The sequence below is a fragment of the Patella vulgata genome, chromosome 5 (assembly GCF_932274485.2).
Source record: "Patella vulgata chromosome 5, xgPatVulg1.2, whole genome shotgun sequence".
Classification (NCBI taxonomy): Eukaryota; Metazoa; Mollusca; class Gastropoda; family Patellidae; genus Patella; species Patella vulgata.
The window spans coordinates 2215224-2239112 of NC_065883.2; the positions used below are offsets into that span (position 1 = coordinate 2215224).

The window sequence follows — 23889 nt, forward strand, 5'->3', positions numbered from 1 at the left end:
GTTATTGTTTCAGTTTTAAGCTACATCGCTTAATGTAAAATCATCTTTATCACAAAACAAAACATACGCTGCCTTGATGAAACGTCATGGCAGGTCAATTAAACATACATTATACAAGACCTAAATCTGCCTAGTGCAGGTCTTTATTTAGGCCTGAAATGTTATATAAACTATTTAAACATACATTATTCAAGAGCTAAATCTGCCTAGTGCAGGTCTTTATTTAGGCCTGAAATGTTATATAAACTATTTAAACATACATTATTCAAGAGCTAAATCTGCCTAGCGCAGGTCTTTATTTAGGCCTGAAATGTTATATATACTATTAATTAGACATTTATTAAAAAAACAAAACCATAATAAACTATCGATGGCATCGCTAGCCTGTGATATTTACTGGATTATGGATTTCAGATTTTAAAAAATAAATAAACAGCGACTGAACCAGCCCGGATTCTATTAATCAAACATACCCGAAAAATAATCTATTGATCTGGACAATGGTTGTTATATACATATATACATTATTGACGAATTAATCTTAGGGAACTTGTTCGGGTTTCAAACAAACCGGTTCAGTTCGATATGTATTACATTTAAACACAACCGATAGCAGTTGTTTGTCGACAATCATGGTTTTAACCAATCTGATAAAACACAGATCCTATTTCGTTTCGTTTTTTATAGTTCAAAATTTCGTTTTACTTGTCTTACTACACTATGATCTACACATCTGGCTGAAGTGAGGGATTAGCCAATGAAACGGTCTGTTAAGGCGAGTTTTTGGCGAGATGTGCGCGGAACTTTGGGTAAACCACTAGAAAATGTCTGATGTTACAAGGTCAAAAGCCGCTCGCATGACACCTGACACGACCTTTCACTAAAACGAAATATAGATCTGGGGGCAGTTTCACAAAAGTTCGTAACTTTAAGAAAAAAAACTACGTTAAGAAAAACTTACGAAAAAGATACGAATTATTTACGCCGGTTTCACAAAGGCCGGCGTAAGTTTTTTCTTAACTTTTTCTCGTATCTTTTTTCGTAAATACGTCACGAATGGTCGTGACGTCATGTTGCGTCACTTCATTCACACTTCTGTAAACATTCCCACGGACTGAATGTTGACAATGTCGGCCTTATAGCCGTTATGTTTGATTTGATCCTTACCTTTTGAAACATAAACGACGAAATGATATATTCCTTATATATATGCTAAGATTTAGCGGTGTATTTATGAATAAAATGCTATTTTCATGCCTGTTGTTTACTTGTTTTTGTTTGCTACGTCATAGCGCGTGACATAGTACCATACGTCGTCTGTAAGTCTGCCAAAAGCCGAAATGGAACCAAAAAGGCGAAAACAAAATTGGAACCCGGCAGCTCTCGGTGTTTTAATTAAGGGGGTTGAACAGAATTATGGGATTCTGAAGGAACTATGCAGTGAACTATGTAATTTTACGACGAGTCCCCTTATCGCTTTCCCCTTATCGCGTGACATGTTGAAGCTTAAAGTTAAAACAAGACGATAATTCGTACGTTTACCTGAGTTTAGAATCAGCTGTTGCTTGAACATTAATGGAATGAAACCCTTTCCTGCAGACGAACAGCGGCTCATTTTCTCCCGATGGTGCCATGATGGCAACTTGTGTACCATCAATCGTTCCCACTACATTTGGGAAGCCTGCTATTTGGTGAAAACCTTCCTTTGTAGAATTGATATCTTCCATGGAATAGGGGAAATTTATTGATAATTTATCGTCAACACAGGTTGTTATTGCTCGTGAAACACGATAAATTACTCTAGACACTGATGGTACACTCATCCCATGTGCATCAGCAATGAGTTTTTGGAAGCTACCTGTGGCATAGTATCGTAATGCAATCAGGACATGTACAGGTGATGACAAGGATTTCGATCGGTAAGTTGCGGTTTCGATATCATCATTATTAATAATAATACAGTTAATAAGATGTAATATATTGGTCCGATCAAGTCTGTACCGCGAAACTAACTCCTCATCTGTATGGGTGTCGAGAGGGTTTAATCTATCCCAGAATATTCTCTCTCGTCGAAGTTGCCGATCCGCATAAAGTAACAAAGCGGCCATTTTGTCAAAGATACGAAAAAAATTCCAACTTACGACAAGGTGAGAGTTGCCGTAGACTTAACGATAAAAGTTACGAATTTCGTAAGTTAAGAATTTTAGTGAAACGCGATTTTTACGTAAGTTTACGTTACGATAAACTTACGCAAATTTTTCATCGTAAGTTGCTTTGTGAAACTGCCCCCTGTATTTTAATCAGATTGGGTTTTAAAGCAACACACGAACTATGGTAATTATAGTAAATAGTTTGGATTCCCTTAGCCTGAAACTAAAAACAAAAAACCCCCAAAAAACGAGTTCCCGTACGATAAATTCGCCCTTCTTTAGTTGCCAAACATCGGTTTGCTTTATATAATCAGTTGCCATGGTTACAAAAACCACGTGATGATTAAACTGATTATAATTAAAGTTAGCGACATCTGGGTTGTCATGGTTACAAAAACCAAGTGCTGATTAAGCTCGTTATAATTAGAGTTAGCGACATCCGGGTGGTAAAACCTCTAGCCAGAATTTCAGTGGTGTAGAGATCTACCCCTTGCAGTTGTCCACCTAAAGTAAAATACACGGTAGGCGATTTCTTGCCATCTCCACCATAACTATAGCCCAACACACGTAGACTGTAGGTGATTCCCCTCTCTACGTTGGGTATTACAGCATGGGTTACCTTGCCTACAACCACTTCCTGGGCTGTATTCATATTTTGTGACGATTCCCAGTAACGCAGCTGAAACACAATAAAACACTTGGGATTAAATTAAACTGTTAAATACATCACAACACACATTAAACATACGACCACTGTTAAATGAAGCCGTCGTGGCTAAGTGGGTAAGACCCTGGCTCGCTGGAGGTCGCGTGTTCGATCCCTGCATTGACCGAGAAAGGTCATCGGGTTTTCCAATGTGGTTTGCCCTTGTCAGTGGTGCAGGACGGGGACAGATATGAAGAAAACGATACCTTGGCAGTTGGTATTCGATATAAGAGTAGGTCATAATTCTGCTACCCGGGCAAACCTTCCCTCATAGCACACTGCATGGTGTATGCCCGTCTTCATTAGCCAAGTCGGGGTTGAACAGTAGGACGTTAAACCCAATTTCATTTCACATCAAACATACTTTAACTGTTAAACACGCCACAAAACACATCAGATATACTTTAACTCGTTTCACCCTAGTTAGGTAAATCGCATGTTTAAACTATTCAGTCTTCGCTAGCTCTGGCCTTCCCGACTCGTAGGACATTAAATCCCTTTATATTTTATTTGTTTTAAAAGTATACCTTATATCCTCTGAGAGCCTCCTCTAGTATTGTAGTGCTTATACCTCTCCACCAGACATTGATACTGCTCTCATCTCGAGATGTTACATTCACATATTCAGGATATAAAAACGGTGCTGAAATATAAAAATTAACTTATAAACCTGCTCTTGTGGTCATCTTTCAAACAGTCATCCGCCTATAACTGTCAAACAATGTTTGAGCAAGACAGTAGGACGTTAAACCCCATTTCATTTCATTTAAATTAATGTTTAAGTATTTAGAATCACGACTGTCAACCAGTGTTTACGTATTTAGGATCAAGCCCGTCAACCATTGTTTACGTATTTAGGATCACGACCGACCGTCAAAGAAAATCAATGTTTATATAACTTACACGATAATTCTATTTTTAATTTTAAAACCCCGTGATATTTGTTTTTATATGCATATTATATTCATTGTTTAATTTTTCACCATGTTTGACGCATTATATCGCCTGCCCAACCTCGTGGGTTTTCTCCTGGTCCTCCGGTTTCCTCCCACTGCTAAAGACCCCTACGCGAAAGCGAATTATTGAAATAAAATTGAACCGTGTGTTAGTCCTGAAATGACCTAGTTTGTGTTGAGTGGACGTTAAACCCAATTCCTCCCTATAGCAAGGTTGGAGTTGGCGTGTCATAAAGCTCCAGTTCATTCATTCCTTTATACTTACGCGACGCCCAAGTTGAAACTCTGGCATCTTCACTTTTTGGTCCTAAACCTGCTGTATTGTACACTTGGGCGTTCACCCAGTAGTCAGAATTCTCATCCAGTCCGATTATCCGACCGAAATCGGCTTGTCCAAGATGGCGACTAAACAGGGCATCTTGGTACGTCATACCCTCCAGCCAATAATTGACCTGAATAATGGGAGATAATTCAATCATTTTCACATAAATCTATCTACTACCTCTAAGTGAAATTATTTTTTAATTTATGAAAATCCATCAATTTTCGGTACCAACCGAACTAATTAAGACGGAAATGAAATGAAATGGTGTTTAACGTCCTACTGTTCTGCTCCGACGGGGATAATGAAGACGAGCATGATGAAAATTTTGCCCCGGCAGCCGCACTGTTGCCTACTCTTATATCGAATTCCAACTGCTAAGGAATCTTTTACTTGCATGCCAATGTATACACGGGATTTCTGTTTTTCGTGCCATTCGAACGACTAGACAGCTGTCCTTGTCAGGCCCTCCGCCCCGCATCACTGACAAGGGGAAACCACGTCGAAAAAAAACTAATAAAGACGGACATAAACCATGCTGTGTGCCGACTCTTCAATGGATTTCATATGTTAACGATTTTTTAAAAAAAAAGTTTTTCAGTTTTTGAAACAGAGTAATTTGGGATCTAGTCTTTGCAAATACCACATAACTCGAACCGCAGTGAGCAATGTATATAGTCGTTCGGATGGGACGAAAGGTCGAGGTCCCGTATATACATGCTGTGTACATAAAATATCCCTTGGGAGTTTGAATTCCATATAAGAGTAGGCCGTAGTGCCACTGTCCGGGCAAAATATACCCCAATGCCCGTCTCCATTAAACCAAGTCGGAGCAAAATAGTAGGACGTTAACCCGATTTCATATCATTTCATTTCCGTTTACTAAATTGATTTACTGGAAGATAAACGCTACCTGATAGCCTAGAACACGGCCTTTCATATGTTCCCGATCGTCTGGACATGGATCCCAGAATATGTCAGCTGCTGTGGCGTTAAGCTCCGCGCCATTCACGTTAGCCGGTGTTGCAAGTGGCACTGAAATGGTTACAAGAGTAAAATATAAGTCTGAGACATTTAATTCCAATATGGCCGTCATCAGTATTGAATAGACCTAATCTAATTTAAACAAGAAGTAGGAAATGATTATGACATCATCGTAGCCATCATGGAAGTGTAACGTCATGCGAAAAATCGCCCCAACGAATCGAACCGTAACCAGTTGAGTAGCGGTTAGAGCCCAGTTCCTGGTCTAACAACAGATTAGGTTGGTTACCCCCCCCCCCCCCGATATATAAAGACATATAAAGGCACAGCTCGTTCGACCCTAGAAATACCCACAATCAAATTTATGGATAGTGAAAACTTTCAAAACATTTTGCGGAATTTACTGTAACACGTGTTTTGTTATCACAATCTTGTTCTTCCTTTGTTTCACATAGTGCTAACGGACCTAAACAAATACCCAGTCAGGTGGGGGCAAGAATTTTTTTTCAGAAGAATGCCGTCCCAAGAACATTGAGAAATAGACGAAGAAGAAGATTACTAACCAGAATAAGAACAAGAATAAGAAAATAGAGACGACCAATGACAAGGCGGATAACAAGGGGAAGAACAAGGAGAAGATGACCAAAAAAAAGAACAAGAACAGATATAAGCACAAGCACCAGGAAAGGCCGATTAATTAGGAGAAGAGCAAGAACAACGAGAGAAAGAACACGATGAACAGAGAATAGAACAAGAACATACGAGAGGGCGAGGGGAACAACAAAACAGGGAAAAGAACAAGGACGACACCAAGAACAGGGAAAAGAACAAGGAGAACACCAATAACAGGGAAAGGAAAAAGGAGAACACCAAGAAGAGGGAAAAGAACAAGGAGTACACCAAGAAGAGGGAAAAGAACAAGGAGAACAACACCAAGAAGAGAGAAAAGAACAAGGAAAACACCAAGAACAGGGAAAAGAATAGGTAGAACACCAAGAGTAGTTAAAAGAACAGGCAGAACACCAAGAGCAGGGCGGAGAACATTGATAAGAACAGGGAGAGCACCAAAATCAAGGAACATAAAACGGACAAGGAAGAGAACAAGGAGAATTGTGATAAAGAACAAAGAAAAGAACAAGATGAAGCGGAAGAACAAACGGAAGACCAAGAACAAGGAAATATCATGAACAAAGAGAAGGGTCACATCAGGGAGAAGAACATCAAGAACATCGAGAAGAACACGGATAAGAACAAGAACAGGGAAAAGCGGAAAAGAACAAGGACAGGCAGCAGAACAAGAACAGGGGAAAGGGGAAAAGAACAAGGATAGACGGAAGAACAAGAATAGACGGAAGAACAAGAAGAAACAGGAGAACAATATACTTACTATCCTCGGCTGAAAATATAACAACTACTGTAGTGTTTGGTCCAGCTCCCAGATCATTTACTACTCCTACTTTCACTTCATACTCGGTATAATAATACTGATATTCTATTATAGTGATAAATACTTCCTTTTCACCTGCTACAGGTGGATCCTGTAGAAATATAAACACAGGTGGATTCCTTATATAAATATACTCTTCAAAAAAAGTAGGGGATATTCAGAAACAATACAAAACTGTGGAAACCAGTGTATGTTAATAACAGGCCAATGGCCTACACTTAAACATAAACAGTTCATATGGGCGACTTATCTGACGGCCCCATTTCACTCGTCAAAAGTGAAAATGGACGTTTTTGATTTTTGTCTTAATAATAAGTAATTGCTCCACCAATCCTCAGACGTTCAGCAATTCGTCGTGGCATGCTCCTAATCAATCGTCCAATCACGATTTGGGGCAATCTGACCGACTCTTCTTGCAGTGCCACGGCCAATTCTTGCAGTGTTGTCCGTTGACGTTGACGTCGTCGAACACGTCTCCCGATCAAATTAAATGTAACACACTAAAGCAAAGATACGCTAAACAGTAAATCTTATGCAAGAACCGATAGGAAAGCAAGCATGGATAGATAAACCAGCACGCGGCAGTTTTCATCAACCCTTCCTTGAAGTGTCAAATTTGACAATGACCCCCGCCCCCGTGTATGGCGCTATTGCGTGTCGCAGGTGCAGCTCAGTGGTTCTGTTGGGACGATAAGTTCTTCATCTGTGAACATACTCTCAAAGCATGTCAAATGTCCATGATTATTTATCATATCGCAACCTGCATAGGTATTTGCATTTCAATATCCCCTACTTTTTTTTGAAGAGTATATAAGCACATAGCACAGGTGACTCCTGTATAAATATAACACACATGGTTTTCTTTATTGGCGTTCAGGTAAGAGGCAGTAGGAATTCGATAAAGAGTAACCGGAAATGACGTTATCCGGGCATAATTCCCTTGTGCCACAACTGTAGTGTATGGCCATTTGGATGAAACCTAATTTCACTGCTTATTTTCCTAAATACAAGGCCGACAACTCTTACTTACCGATACAAGCCATTTGCCATAAATATTATCTTTCTTTCTCCAGTAAACTTTATAATGTAGACCGGGTCCACCGTGTTGTCCTATAGGTAATTTCTACATAAAAAATAAAACTTAACATATTTGTATAACAAAACACTGGTATACTCATCTAAACACTATGTTTTAGTCAGAGAGAGAGAGAGAGAGAGAGAGAGAGAGAAGCCACAAGGTTAGACGGACAACCCTACTCCTTGTCACGTACAAGTGTGACACTGAAACTACGCCTCATGCCTCAATGATAGATCCTATGATCTAAAACATATATATTTATATATTTCTTAGTCGGATAACAAAACTCAAACACTATTATTTCGGTCATAAAAGGTACGTTTTTAAAATCCAACATGGCGGGCGGGAGTACTGAGTTATAGTAAAATGTATTTTTGGTTACCTCCCAATGAACCCTGAGTTCCCCAACACTTCCTCCTCCACCACCAACACCCTGTACAGCATCAGCTGGGGCAGCAGCTGGTATAGCAAAAAACTCTGTAAAGATATAAACATCAATAAATACTCCAGATGATATCTCTCATAGCGGGAGAGAGAGAGAGACAGAGAAATGGGGTTTAACATCTACTCGACACAAACTAGGTCATTTCGGGACTAACATATGGTTCAATTTTATTTCAATAATTCGCTTGCGCGTAGGGGTCTTTAGCAGTGGGATGAAACCGGAGGACCCGCAGAAAACCCACGAGGCTGGACAGGCCACCCTACTCCTTGTCACGTATAACCGGGGATTCGAAACACGCCATTTGACTCAATGACAGGCCTTATGATACAGTGCGCATGTGTCAACCCCCACCCCCATCTCTCGTAGCAATTATCAATCCGATTAAAGTACACATCTATATTTCGTTTCGTTTTTTTTTCATACTTTCGATGGCCTCTATAACATCAAGATCTGAACAGTTGTAGTGGATGGTTGCATCCAGGGTCATACGAGCGGCTTTTGACCCTATGACGTCTGACTTTTGATTAACCAATCAGCGTTGATGTTTCTAGTAGGATAGCCACAGTTGCGTGCATCGCACGCCAAAAACTCGATGCAACAGACCGTTTCATTGGCTAATCCCTCACTTCAACCAGAACGCTGTTTATATAACAACTCTTCCAAATCTTAGTATAGTAAAAACGAAATTTTGAACTATAAAAAACGAAACGAAATAGGGTCTGTGTTTTAATCAGATTGAGCTTCTATTGATGTTTTAAAGACCGCGAGCGACTATATAAATCAAACTTACTTGATGGCAGGCTAGGTTCACCATAACCGTGAATGTTGTATTAAAGACCGTGAGCAACTATATAAATTAAACTTACTTGATGGCAGGCTAGGTTCACCATAACCGTGAATGTTATAGGCTGTAACTCTAAAACTATACCGGGTACCTGGACTCAAATTGTCCACCGTGTAACCATATTTACTTGGTCCGTCTGTTAATATTGTTTCTGTTATATCTATATCTGTCAGAACAATAAATAATAACTTTAAGAACCGAAATTCAATCGCTAATATCTCGGTCTAGAGTGGGTCAATCCCTTTATATTATCTAGTTTTTAACTATTATAGTGAGAACTGTCAGCTCTTTTTATCTAATCTCCAATAATGTATGGGGATCACGTGGCTAAGTGGGTAAGACGCTAGCTCGCTAGCCTGGAGGTCGGGTGTTCGATCCCTGCATTGGCCGAGAAAGTTCATCCAGATTTTCCGGCGTGGTTCTCCCTTGTCAGTGATGCAGGACGGAGGGGCTGACAAGGAAAACTGTCTAGTCGTTCGGATGGGACGAAAAACCGAGGTCCCGTGTACACATTGGCGTGCACGTAAAAGATCCCTTGGCAGTTGGAATTCGATATAAGAGTAGGCCGTAGTGCCGCTGTCCGGGCAAAATTTCCCTCATAGCACACTGTATGGCGTATGCCCGTCTTCATTAGCCCAGGTTAGGAGCAGAACAGTAGGACGTTAAACCCCATTTCATTTCATTTCATTTCATTTCCAATAATGTATCTTTAATATTAAAATACTTACTATCCCTGTAAACTCGCCAGACCATATCATATACATTAAAATATTCTATTCTATACTGTAATATAGCACTACCATGAGTCAGCCCTGCCGTCCATTTTAAATCTATGCTCCTGTCGTTGTTAATGTTTTTGGCATAAACTCCTGCTGGTTCGCCCGGTGGTCCTGAAATTAGTTCGTCAGTGAATTTAAAACAAGCAATCAATGAAAATATCTCAGTTTGATTGCATAAAAATACGCTTTATATTAATAAATTGAAAGCAGTTGACGAAAGGGAAAGATGATTTCTCATTCTATCTGGGTTATCGCCCCTTTTGACGGTCTAACTTATGACGTCAACTGGCAGACTATCACCGTCAAGTAACGCCATTTAGCAGACGACCGCTGCTAGGACTGGTCGCATCATTTCTATTGCTCCTTTCGGTGTTAGATTTCTGTGTTTTGTAGAATTAGATATACCCAAACCTTTTTATTTAAGACCATTTCATCACAGGTCACCCGGGAATTAAAACGCGAAACTAAAATTGCAATCTAAATTTTATTGAAGATAGATAGATAGATATAAATGGTGTTTGACGTCCAATCAACACAAACAAGGTCATTTCGGGACTAACATATGGTTCAATTTCATTTCAATAATTTCAAAAGGGGTCTTTAGCAGTGGGAGGAAACCGGAGGACCCGGTGAAAACCCACGAGATTGGACGGACGACCCTACTCCATGTCACGTACAAGCGGGGAATCGAAACCATGCCACTTGACTCAATGACCGACCTTCTGACCAAACGCTTACCCCCCTCCCCCGCCCCAACACACGGCCTCCCCGAATTATTAAAGAAGGTTAAGACTTACCAAAGACTGTAAGATAAGCACTAGCAGATGAAACATCTTGAGGAGTCTGAGCTACACATTTATAAATACCCTGATGTGTATACTGGGCATATCGTATATACAATCCATGGAAAGAGTCACGTGTTCCCTAAAAACATATCATTATATCTGTTTAGTCAAGTTATTTTAGAACTTGAATACTACTACAATATTGTAACAGTCGAATCTCTAAATGTACGAGAGAGAGAGAGAGAGAGAGAGGGAGAGAGAGAGAGAGAGAGAGAGATCTGGACGACTCGGACAACCCTACTCCTTATCACATACAAGTGTGACACTGAAACTAGAGTGAGAGAGAGAGAGAGTTAAACGTCAACTCGACACAAACTAGGTCATTTTGGGACTAACATATGGTTCAATTTTATTTCAATAATTCGCTTGAGCGTAGTGGTTTTTAGTAGTGGAAGGAAACCAGAGGACCCGGAGAAAACCCACGAGGCTGGACAGGCGACCTACTCCTTGTCAGGTACAACGAGGGAACCGAAACCACGCCAGTTGACTCAATGACAGGCCTTATGATACAACGCACACGCGCTAACAATTCGGCCGTCCAATCCCCTATCTATAAAGGTGTGGTCAATTCAAAGTTAAAAGAAATGAAATGAAATGGAGTTTAACGTCCTACTGTCTGTTCCGACTGGGCTAATGAAGACGGGCATACGCCATACAGTGTGCTATAAGGGAAATAGTGCCTGGACGGCCTACTCTTATATCGAATTCATTATTATATCATGGTCAAGTTGAGTACACATGGCTGCCGCATATTAATGAATCTAGTTGGAGTATACCAACCCTAACCCTAACCCCTTTTAGAAGACTCAACTTGGATACAATTTACCTTTTACCTGTCTAAAAAGGGTTACTATTGGTATTCATTAATATGCGGCGGCCATGTTGGATTTTTGAAGTGGCCATTATACCATATTACTTTAAACGTTAGATAGATTACTTACAACAGTATAATGTGGCTCAATGTCCAAGTCTATACGTCTTTCGTAGAAATACCAGACGTACGACAGATCGTGTCTAGCTTCATCATATGAAGCCTGACAGTAGAAGAAGGCCGTGTTGTTTATTAAGACAAACTCATTGGTTGGGGTTTTCACCAAGGTTGTTCTGGCTGAAATAACAGAAAAACAGAGAAAAATACAGCCTCGTGTACGACACCTGTCGAATGGGTTTGAAATTAATACGTATTACTATCGTTATCGTCAAGGATATTGTTTTCGTGAACGGCAATGTGTAGGCGGGTGCACCTTGGTTTTTCAAACCATTATAAAAAAAACCCTAGTCTGCCCCGTGTACGATACCCGTTAACAAAGATTGAAAAGTACTAATGTGTATTAGTTGTGTGAACTCCTAAAATTTTGAGACTAACACGGGGTGCGGGTACTTGAACAGCAAGGTAGTCACGAGTGGACCTCCGTTATTTGTCCCATCTCGAACAACTTTCAAAGAAGTTATATTAGAAATAAGTGGCATTAAAAGTTCGGGAAAAACACCAATCAGAGATGGGTTGACACTTGATAGATTTGAACATCCACAATGTCACTTGTATAGTCAAATTGAACATCCACAATATCACATCTATAGTTAAATTCCGTCAAATTGAAAATATGTGTCATTTACAAACCGACGAAGACACACAAAACGTCACGTGACAGCCACTAATGGCGACCCCATGACCGGTTGTAGTGGACGGTCGCAATGGGTGTCATACGAGCGGCTTTTGACCTCATGACGTCAGATATTGATTAATCAATTAGCGTTGACGTTTCTAGTGGTTTACACAAAGTTCCGTGCACCTCAACTCAAAAACTCGCCGTAACAGCCCGTTTCATAGGCTAACCCCTCACATCAACCAGAACGCGGGTTATATAACAATTCTTCTAGATCCTAGTGTAGTAAAGACAAGTAAAAAAAAAATTTTAAACTATAAAAAACGAAACGAAATAGGATCTGTGTTTTAATCAGGTTTGTTTTGTTTACGAATTGAATTGTATATACCCGTACCTTCATTAGAAAGAAATAAAATGTAATGAAATGTTGTTTAGAGTCCTGTTGTTCGGCCTTGATTGGGTTAATGAAGACGGGCATATGCCATGCTGTGTGCTATTAGGGATATTTTCCCGGACAGCGGTGCCACTGCTTACTCTTATACAGAATTACAAGTTCGAAGGGATCTTTTACGTGCACACCAATGTGTATAAGGGGCACTATGGTTAGGGTGAGTAAATCACAACTTACATGTAACATATATTCTAGCTGAAGAACTGTCTTTGCCGAGATCATTAGAAGCTTCACACGTATATACACCAGCATCACTCTGAGTTAGATCATTTATCAACAAATAACCATTCGGCAGCTGCATTAGTCTACCCACTCCACCTTGAGTTACTGAGAGTTGTGCCCCATCCTTTAACCACGTGATAGTAGGATATGGAGCGCCTTCCGGTAAACAGACAATGGTAAGATTACCTCCCTGTGTTGCTACTGTTGTCTTCAGGGGATGTTTTGCAAAGGTAGGTTTAAAATCTGAAATAAAAATTATAATAATTTATAATTGCAAACAGCGCCATTAATCCTGTCAAAAGTTACTGGGACACTGGAACCCAAGCCACTGACAACGAAGGCAGTTAACGGAGCCATATTGACTCGTTGACTATGGACTGACCGAGTATCCTGAGGTGCCGGGTTCGATCCCTGTGGTGGGTTAAATGACCGAATGGTTAGCGCGTGGGCGTTGTATCATAAGGTCTGTCATTGAGTCAATTGGCATGGTTTCGATTCTCGGGATGTACGTGACAAGGAGTATGGTGGCCTGTCTAACCTCGTGGGTTTTCTCCGGGTACTCGGGTTTCCACCCACTGCTAAAGACCCCTACGCGCACGCGAATTATTGAAATAAAAAAAACGGAACCATATCTTAGTTCCGAAATGACCTAGTTTGTGTCGAGTGGACGTTAAAACCGTCGGTGCAGAACAGTAAAAAGTTAAACCCTATTTCATTTGGCTTGGTTATGATCTTGCATAGGCGTAGGAGCCGGCGGGGCAGGGGGGGGCAAAAATTTATTTTCGGGCAATGAAAAATTCGACGACCTTTTTTTTCTATTAATGTTTAGAGAAAAAATATAACTAACTTATTTCTATGAGATCCACACTGCCCGAAAAGTATTTTCTCGTCCTTTTTTTGTCCACTGCATGCCCGAAAATATGCCCGAAGCTCTCTTATGGAGGTATGTTCGAAAAAACGGTATTGATTTCGGGCAATTTTCTCTTATGCCCCCCTGAATTACTTTGAGCTCCTACGCCTATGTGATCTTGGTGTTATCTTACTTAATGTTCGTAGTTGAGCATTGCTGTAGGATGATCCGTGGATATTTTTAGCTAAACACTGGTACATTCCTTCATGACGTTTATCAGCTTCATGTATTACCAGTACATTCTCTTGAACCTCGATATCACCTGGGATAGATTCTATTGGCTTGCTGTTTTTAAACCACGTGTATGTTGCTATGGGTACAGCGATTGCTTGACATCGCCATGACACCGAACCACCCTTATCTAAGTGTTGGTCTTTTAAAGGATACATAAAATACGGTTCGGCTGAAATAAATAAAATTGTAGAAAAATGAATAACAAAATACTACAAATATCTAAACTACAAATTAGAGGTGTATTCGGGTGTTCCAGAAAGCATATCCAAGGAATCCCGGTGAGTGTGGCACCGGTTTACTAAATAGGTCACCTCGTGCTCGTAGCGCCATGATCATCTCTTTATTAGAGAGAGAGAAAGAGAGAGAGAGGAGTTTTGGTGAAATGAAATCTAATGGGGTTTAACGTCCTACTGTTCTGCTCCGAACTGGGCTAATGAAGACACGGGCATACGCCATACAGTGTGCTACGAGGGACATTTAGCCCGCTACGGCCTACTCTTATATCGAATCTTTTGCGTGCACGCCAATGTGTACACGTGACCTCGGTGGTTCGTCCCATCCGAACGACTAGACAGCTGTCCTTGTCAGGTCCTCAGTCCAGCATTAATGACAAGGGGGAACCACGCCGGGAAATTTGGATGAACGTTCTCGGCCAATGCAGAGATCGAACACCCGATCTCCAGGCTAGCGTGCCAGCGTCTTACATACTAGGTCATTTCGTGACTAACATATGGTTCAATTTTATTTCTACCTTCAATGGCCACAAAGATGTTTTTACTGGCCGATGCTGTTTCTCCTCGTTTAACATGACACGTATAACTACCGCTGTCTTCTAGTTTTACATCGTGTATTATCATAACCCGTTTAGCATCGTCATAAGATATATTCGCTGGTAATCCATATTCTTCTCTATCCCACGTATAATACATTGGTAATCTTTAATATAACAAAGCAACAGTGAGACGTAATCCCAAAATAATAACAATACTAATAATAATAATAATATATGCATTTATATTCACTACCGATAGTGCTCTGTGCCCTGGTTGTTCAATACTAATAGCAGATTTGAAAAAGAAAAGTTTTCAATTTTCTTCTGAATATGTTGAGACTTGAAGATGATTTAATGTCAATAGGTAACTTTAATAAACATTGACCCCAATCTTACACGTAATACATTGGTAATTTTTAATAGAACAAGCCAACAGGGAGGTTGGTATTCACCGTCTCCATCCCCCCCCCCAAAAAAAAATAGATGATCCTCATTAATTACTCGCACTTATGTATTTAGGCTTATCAAACTGCTTAGCCTAAGTGGTCGTCACCTCCCCCCCCCACACACACACCCACACACACTCTCTCTCTCTCTCTGTCTCTCTCTCTGTCTCTCTCTCTCTGTGTGCGTGTCTCTCTCTCTCTCTTTTATTAGTTATACTTTTATTAATTATACTTTTATTAATTATACTTTTATTAATAATGCTTTTATTAATTATGCTTTTATTAATTATACTTTTATTAATTATGCTTTTATTAATTATGCTTTTATTAATTATACTTTTATTAAAAATGCTTTTGTTAATTATGCTTTTATTAATTATGCCTTTATTATTATGTTTTTATTAATTATGCTTTCTTTTATTATCCTTTATTAAGTGGTCGTTACCCCCCCCCCCCCACGCACACACACACACACACACTCACGACCTAGTTTGTGTCGGGTGAACGTTAAACCCCATCTCTCTCTCTCTCTCTCTCTCTCTCTCTCCCTCTCTCTCTCTCTCTTTTATTAATTATACTTTTATTAATTATGCTTTGATTATTATGTTTTTATTAATTATGCTTTGCTTATTATGTTTTTATTAATTATGCTTTGATTATTATGTTTTTATTATTATGCTTTTATTAACTCTACGTTTTTATTTATACTTCTATTATTAATCATAGTTATATTTAACTATACTTACTTTCCATAAGCAAAACATTCCAATCTTAAATCTTTTCCTCTCATGGGTGGTGATGGAAAGGCAGCTGGAAAGTCATTATGTATCAATGGACCGTATTCGTTGGCATCTGTAATTTAAGACATGGCAATTAGACATTACGGACAATTGATCCACAGTTACATTTTCCCACAATTATTGATTACTACTACAAGAGCTATTACTACTAATGATACTAGTACTGCTACTACTACTACTAGTAGCACTGCTACTACAAGTGATTCTACTACTAATGATACTAGAAGTGCTACTACTATCGAAAGTATAAAAAAAGAAACGAAACATAGATCTGTATTATAATCAGATGGGTTCATAACGTATTTATTCTAAAATAAACACTAACTCACTTTCTGAAGTAACAGTCAGTCCGATACCAAGACTGGTTTCCATGGGTCCTTGTTGAGTCGCCATTTGTTGACCCTCTGGTGCAATCAATGTTACTACACAGAAATATTGACCATGATCACTGGGTTGAAGCTCGGAGAAGTACAGCTTACCATTTCTCGATATAAACATGTGGGGATTCAGCCGTGGTCTCACAAAATAACGAGTATCGGTTTTATACCAAGAGAACAACACCTCTGAAAAAAAACATGTTTTAATTATTTGGGTTGTCTTTTATAAGCCCCTCGTCAGCGAGAGAGCGAGATGGTTAACGTCCACTCGCCAAAAATATTTAGGCCGTTTCGGAACTAACATATAGTTCAATTTTATTTCAATAATTCGCTTGAGCTAAGTTGTCTTCAGCAGTTTGGGGGAACCAGGGGACTTGGAGAAATGTGACCCTAAACCAGAGTTAAATTCAATTGTTATTTCGATTTGCCTAAGTAAATATATTCATCCACGTAAAGATCCTGTAGTACAACTGAAAACTAAACAGATTGGATTGGCATGGTGTTTAACGTCTCTTTTCCCTTGTCAGTGGTGCAAGACGGAGGGCCGGACAAGGACAGCAGTCTAGTCGTTCGGATTGGGCGAAAACCAGAGGTCCCGCGTACACATGCACGCGCACAAGCAGGGAATCGAAACCACACCACTTGACTCAATGACAGAACGGGCGGTAACGCCGCTGTCCAGGCACATTTCCCTCATATCTAATCGCCTTGCCGCCTTCATATCATCAATATGTAAAAAATATTGTCCGAGTGGAGCGACATCCTTTCGATTGGACGAGATTTGATAGCGGGGAGATGACTAAGTTGACATGCGTTACCGGAAAAGAGCTAAGCCATATATTGATTTAATTACGGTGTAAAAGTTTAAAATTTACCTGGATTGTAAGCAGGTGTGTTACAGTTGATGACTGTACCTTGATACTGGTAACCATTGACTGTTCCTTGTGGTTCATTGGAAAACTCGGATAAAACTGATATAAGGAAAGAGAAAGTTGGCGACCAAATGAAGTTCATATTATATTCATGTTCATTACCAATAATAAACCAATCGGATTAAAACACAGATTCTAATTCGTTTCGTCTTTTATGTAGTCGAGGCCTTCGAAAGTATAAAAAAACGAAACGAAATATAGATCTGTATTTTAACCAGATTGCTGAGAGTAAACAATAGCAAAATGACATTTAAAGAAATAGAACGCTGGACATTGACCGTTTAAGATAACTATTAGATTTTGACCGCTAGAAAGTAATATTATAATTCGACCAATGGAAAACAACTAGTTACGGAGTTTGGCGTAGCCACGATTTCTCAGAGAGTAACGTGCTGGCTTATTAACAATAGAGATTCCCCTGGCTGGGAAAGTTCTTCGGGGTTATTCAGGGTGAGTTTTCCTTGTCAGTGGTGCAAAGAACAGTGTCCAGTGTGGTGTATGTGCTAAATCTATTAGTTAAGGCCAGCTCAATTTTTTTTATCATAATGTATTAATATTGTAGAATATTTGCTCTTGAAATTAATGGTGGCATTATATTTCATTAATTAATGTCTTTGGTCAATTGCACTAAATATGCACTAAAAATATAAGTGACAGGTTGACACATAAAAAGAGTTATAGAGCCAAAACATAGCTGGTTCTATGTGTCAACAAAATACATGTGATTGGAAATTTACCTATTGCATCATTGGGTTTAAAAGACCAGCGAGTCTGGCTGAATGAGGTTTGAGAGAATGATTTATTCTATTATGCATTGTACCATATGTAAGCAGCTATGATATAATAAAATGTAAAAACGAACTGTTGCATTGTTATTCCTGGAAAGACAAACGTCTTAAGAAAACAGTAAGAAGTAAATACACAACGTGAAGGGGAAGTAAAGACAGCTAGAGACAAATTCTAGACGATCACAAGGCTACTAAAATATGTAGTAAGAAAATATGCATGGATCATACGTAGGATGTGGCGACCGGTTTCCATCGCTTGCTCTCCGCGTCTGACACAAGGTTCATGGTACTACAAAGGTCGTTGAGATGTAAATAAAGCTTGGGCACGTGAATGTTGGCGAGATTGGAGGTTAGGTTTAAGAATTTGGGGTTAGGGTTTGGATTAACGCTAGCCTTGTTTACATCTCGTGACCTATGGCGAAAAATTAAGCTGACCTTATCATTTAGCACTAACCGTGGTGTGTGTGGTGTCTTGGTTAGCCATGTTTTTATTCTTCGCACAGAGATCCATCTACTGTCCTAAATGGCCACCATATCCAGAAATTAGTGTAATGCAGTTCTACACCATTTCACATCTGTGATACATACAGGGATCTTTTACGTGCACGCCAATGTATACACGGGTGCTCAGTTTTCGTCCTATCCGAACGACTAGACAGCTGTTCTTGTCAGGCCCTCCGTTCTGCACCACTGACAAAGGGACAGTCCCGATGAACTTTCTCGGACAATACAGGGATCGAACATGCGACCCACTTAGCCATCGTGGCAGAAAATAAAAAAAAATAACAGAACTTACATCCGGCTATAATTCTAACAGGATTACTTAAAATGGATCCGAATTTGTTTTCTATAACACATTGGTAATCTCCTGGATCGAACTCTAATTTTGGATGTTCCATGGTTAATCGACCATTGGTGAGAGTATACCGGTCACTGGTACTGTGGTCGACAATTGTTTGATTGGCTGTACCAAAATTTTTATACCAGTAATAAGTTGGATTCGGATTGCCTTCTGCTGCACACTCGATATGTATTGTTGGTGAGCCCCGGATGATTAGAACTGATACGGGTTCTTCTATAATTTTGGGCCCCTTTTCCACCACTGATGCATCCAGTGTTGTTGTACCATATGCTGCACAATAAAAAAACAAAACCACATAACTCATACAATCTGATTAAAATACAGATCTATATTTCGTTTCGTTTTTTTTTTATACTTTCGATGGCCTACACTACATGAAGATCTGATCAATTGTACTGAAAGGTCGCGTTAGAGGTCGTACGAGCGGCTTTTCACCTATAACGTTCCATACATCGCACGCCAAGAACTCGCTGTAACAGACCGTTTCATTGACTAATCTCTCACTTAAACCAGAAGAAATCTTCCAGATCCTAATGTTGTAAAGACAAGAAAAACGAAATTTTGAACTATAAAAAACGAAACGAATTAGGATCTGTGTTTTAATCAGGTTGATAACTGGTTGACCACTGAGTTTAAAGGCTCAATTCCACTCTTGTTGTAACTGAATAATATGTCCCAATCTTTATTCTGGTCAACAAATTGTACTATTTTAGAATATATCTCAATTAATTGATGATACAAATTTCATCTTAACACACCTTATGTAAAAAATTTGAAAAATTCAACATGATGGTTTGAAACGTCTAACGTAAACCTTTTCAAATGAAACTTCGATTTAAAAATATTTTCGAACCCTCTGGACAAGTAAAATAGAATGTAATGGATAATTTACACAACAGGTAGGACACTTAAACATCTAGTACTTAGATAGAGATATTATTTATTTTCTGGAGCTTTCAAGCCAGCAAGAGTGTTATTGTCCCTTTAAATATGCGTCATGTAAGATCAAGATCAAGAGCTGGCCCTTCTTGGTAAAACAGTTCAAAAATAGATAACGAAAAATGTATTTAATTTATTGAACATTTCTTTATTCTGAGCGAAATTATGAATGTTCGAAGTTTTGACAAGATTTAACTTAAATAGTCTCGAGTGTCATGTACGGAGTAGATGGTGCAGGAGGTTTAATCCATTTAATACCTCAGCCATCCGATGGTCTAAAGGGTTGGTTACGGGGTTGCCATGTAAATAAATGTCTAAATAATAATTTATATAACACTTGAGATCAGAAAAAGACCTACAATAGCCAGATTTAGCTCTTAACTAATACATCTTTAATAATCACCATCACAGGTTCTAGTGGTAGAGTGTACTCCGTTTTATATTGGTGTACTTCGTTTTATATTGGTGTACTCCGTTTTATAATTAGTGTACTCCGTTATATAATTAGTGTATTCCGTTTTATATTGGCTTACTCCGTTTTATACTGGTGTACCCAGTTTTATATTGGTGTACTCCGTTTTATATTGGTGTACTCCGTTTTATATTGGTGTACTCTGTTTTATAATTAATGTACTCCGTTTTATATTAATGTACTCTGCTTACTCCGTTTTATATTATACTCCGTTTTAGATTAGTGTACTCCGTTTTATAATTAGTGTACTCCGTTATATAATTAGTGTATTCCGTTTTATATTGGCTTACTCCGTTTTATACTGGTGTACCCAGTTTTATATTGGTGTATTCCGTTTTATATTGGTGTACTCCGTTTTATATTGGCATACTCCGTTTTATATTAATGTACTCTGCTTTATATTAGTGTACTCCGTTTTATATAAGTGTACTCCGTTTTATATTTGTGTACCCCGTTTTTTATTGGTGTACTCCGTTTTATATGGGTTTACTCCGTTTTATATTGGTGTACTCCGATTTATATTGATGTACTCCGTTTTATAGTGAGATACCCCGTTTTTTATTGGTGTACTCCGTTTTATATGGGTTTACTCCGTTTTATATTGGTGTACTCCGATTTATATTGATGTACTCCGTTTTATAGTGAGATGCCCCGTTTTATATTGGTGTACTCCGTTTTACATGGGTTTACTCCGTTTTATAATTAGTGTACTTCGTTTTATATTGTTGTACTCTGCTTTATATGGGTTTACTCCGTTTTACATTGGTGTACTCCGTTTTATATTGCTGTACTCCATTTTATAATTAGTTTTCTCCGTTATATATTGGCCTACACCGTTTTTTATTTAGGATTTTGGCCTGGTTTACCCTTTAGGTGCTATGTATTTTAATCAAATAACCCCAAATTTGATATTATGTCATTATAACCCACACACACCAACAAAACAAAGTAATGTGAAAAAGAAAAAAAATAGAACAACCTAGCTTCAACAATCTCGTCTGCGCCTTTCTGAATTGATACCCATACCAAACGCCATCCCTAAAATATACGAGAAAATTGGCCACAAACCCCCTCCCCGTCATAAAATAAATTGAACTTACTAAAATCCCTTGCAGCTTCGTTGATCCGGTATGATTCCGCTTGACTGATTTCACAGATATAAGGTAGACTTTTCATACGAGCAGCCCAGCCCCATTCATAGGTACTTGTAAGAGCTGAAATTAATATCAAATTATCTATATAGATATTTGCTTTTATATAAAAATGTAACTTATCAATGATATTTGGGGGCATGTTTTAGTTCATGTAGAAGCCAGTATTACGATATTATACAGATCTATGATATAGACGAGAGAGAGAGAGAGAGAGAGAGAGAGAGAGAGAGAGAGAGAGAGAGAGGGGGGATTTAACGACCCGGAGAAAACCCACGAGGTTGGACAGGCGACCCTTCTCCTTGTCACGTACGACAGGCCTTATGATACAGCGCGCGCGTGCTAACCATTCGGCCATTCAACCCTCCAGGGAAGAGAGAGAGAGAGAGAGAGAGAGAGAGAGAAAGAGAGGATTTAACAAGAGAGGAGCATGCAAGAAGAAATGTAACGTACGATCAAACTGGTATACTATCTGAATAAAAAGAAATGTAACGTACGATCCAACTGGTACACTAGAGACCTTTGGCAAGCGTAAATTCCTGGTCCGTATCGCTTATCCGTATCGATTTTGCGCGTGACGTCATCAATGCGTGTGTATTTCTCATACTTGATACGGCACGCGGATACGACAGCACGTATCGAACAGCTTTCATACGGAAAAGGTCCGTATAACATCGTTGTCTTTTTACCGTGTTGTTTGCTACTTTTAGACGCTGAAATGTTGTGCCATAGCGTTTTTTATGAATCTATGTGTATCCTAGAACACGAAGGTGTATATTTCATGTGATAAAGACTGGAATTTAATCATTTTTTATGAGCTTTTCGCGGAATTTTTATATTTTTCCACTCTGTCTGCATGCTGGCTGATCTACGTGCTAAATTTAGGGAGGTGGGACCTTGCAAATCTGTAAAAGAAGTATATACCTTTTGAAATGATACATTAGTGAAACCAAAAAAGGCTGTCATGACCAAGTCGATGATTTTTAATAAGATTCGACACTATTTTTTTTTTATTATTTTTTTTTAAAAAATAGCTCAGCGATTGTCGAGCGACTTTACTCCCTTCAGGAATTTGTAGGCTAGGCATGACTTGACTAGTACTGATGTTGATCTTGGTAGATAACTGCCATCATGCTGTAATAGAACTAAGTTCAGCATAAGCTACCCATAGCCTACATGTACGTACGCGGGGCGAAAATCTGCCAAAACTCTAAAACTACATTGACGCAACGTATCACGTGACGATACGGATACGTGATACGGATAGGAAAAAATCCACTTGCCAAAAGTCTCTATACTATCTGAGTAAGAAGAAATGTAACGTACGATCAAACTGGTATACTATCTGTGTTTGTGTTGCCTTTTTTCTGGTGAATATATCTGTAACCCAATGACCTCCACTATCAGGTAGTATAACACCATCGCCTTCCCATCTATAACTACCAGCTATATCCATACCACTCGTGTAAAATCGTATATTTCTGAAATAATTTGAAATGGGGTTTAACGTCCTACTGTTCTCCACCGACAGGGAGAATGAAGAAAGGCATACGCCATACAGTGTGCTATGAGGAATATTTTGTGCCGACAGTGGAGCTATGATTCACTCTTATATCGAATTCCACCTGTCACTGGTTCCGGTTCTTTTACGTGCACACCAATGGGAAAACGGGACCTTGATATTTAATTCCATGGAAACGCCTAGATGTTGTCGTTGTAAGGCCCTCTACACCACTTACAAGGGGAAACAATTCTGGACAAACCTTGGTGAACTTTCTCTGCAAACGCAGGGATCGAACCCAGGACCTAATGGTTAACAAGCCAGCACCTTACTCACTGTGCCACCGCGACCCCCAATTGATATATAAAAATGTAACAATATGGCATTGAATCTTGAACAAAAAAAAAACAAAAAAAAAACATTTAAATTTTTTTTTCAAGATTCAATGCCACTCTAGTACATTATGTACGCGTGTGCTATGAACTAGGAACGAGCACTACGTCAGCGAAACTGTCTTTGAATTGTGGGGTGGGTCATAAACCAAAGCCCAGGCAGCAATCCGCAGAGGATGCTAAACGTTGCGAAATCTTGAATTCGTCATATCTTTGTAAATATGGAAAAGAACTGAACCTTTCGTGGACGGACATTTATTTTAAAAATTCAAGTTCCAGAATCTAAATGGGCATTATGGGAGATTAGATGATGAGTTGACAGTTCTCACTATAATAGTTAAAAATAGATAACGTAAATAGAATATGATAAAAAAATTTCAGTCAAATTGCGACACTCTGAACTGATATATTAGCTGTTGAATTTTGGGCTAGCCTCGATCATCATTACTAAAGTGGGTACGATAAAAAACAAGTCTC

The 23889-nt window shown here is 39.1% G+C and overlaps 1 protein-coding gene across 1 annotated transcript; it reads right to left on the minus strand.

Annotated features, from left to right (window-relative positions):
• Nucleotides 1-2108: 2108 nt before the first annotated feature.
• LOC126821647 (contactin) lies at nt 2109-21566 on the minus strand. The gene is made up of 19 exons (XM_056101495.1): nt 21469-21566; nt 18892-19227; nt 17251-17346; nt 16328-16561; nt 15945-16050; nt 14732-14916; nt 13880-14149; nt 12792-13079; nt 11498-11664; nt 10509-10635; nt 9661-9822; nt 8955-9098; nt 8026-8120; nt 7596-7688; nt 6506-6656; nt 5048-5169; nt 4078-4264; nt 3384-3499; nt 2109-2829 (listed from the first exon to the last, which is right to left on the minus strand). Exons 1-19 carry the CDS (start codon nt 21542-21544, stop codon nt 2539-2541), a joined length of 3246 nt encoding a protein of 1081 aa, XP_055957470.1. The 5' UTR covers nt 21545-21566; the 3' UTR covers nt 2109-2538.
• Between the last annotated feature and the right edge of the window lie 2323 nt (nt 21567-23889).

Bases quoted from the DNA above. Each gene is read 5' to 3' on its own strand.
- LOC126821647 (XM_056101495.1), bottom strand. From the start codon at position 21,544: ATGAAAAGTCTACCTTATATCTGTGAAATCAGTCAAGCGGAATCATAC. The intron at 13,080-13,879 runs GTAAGATAACAC...TTTTTATTTCAG, and splicing joins TGCTCAACTACGAACATTAA to ATTTTAAACCTACCTTTGCA. The intron at 9,099-9,660 runs GTAAGTATTTTA...TTGTTCTGACAG, and splicing joins CTGGCGAGTTTACAGGGATA to ATATAGATATAACAGAAACA.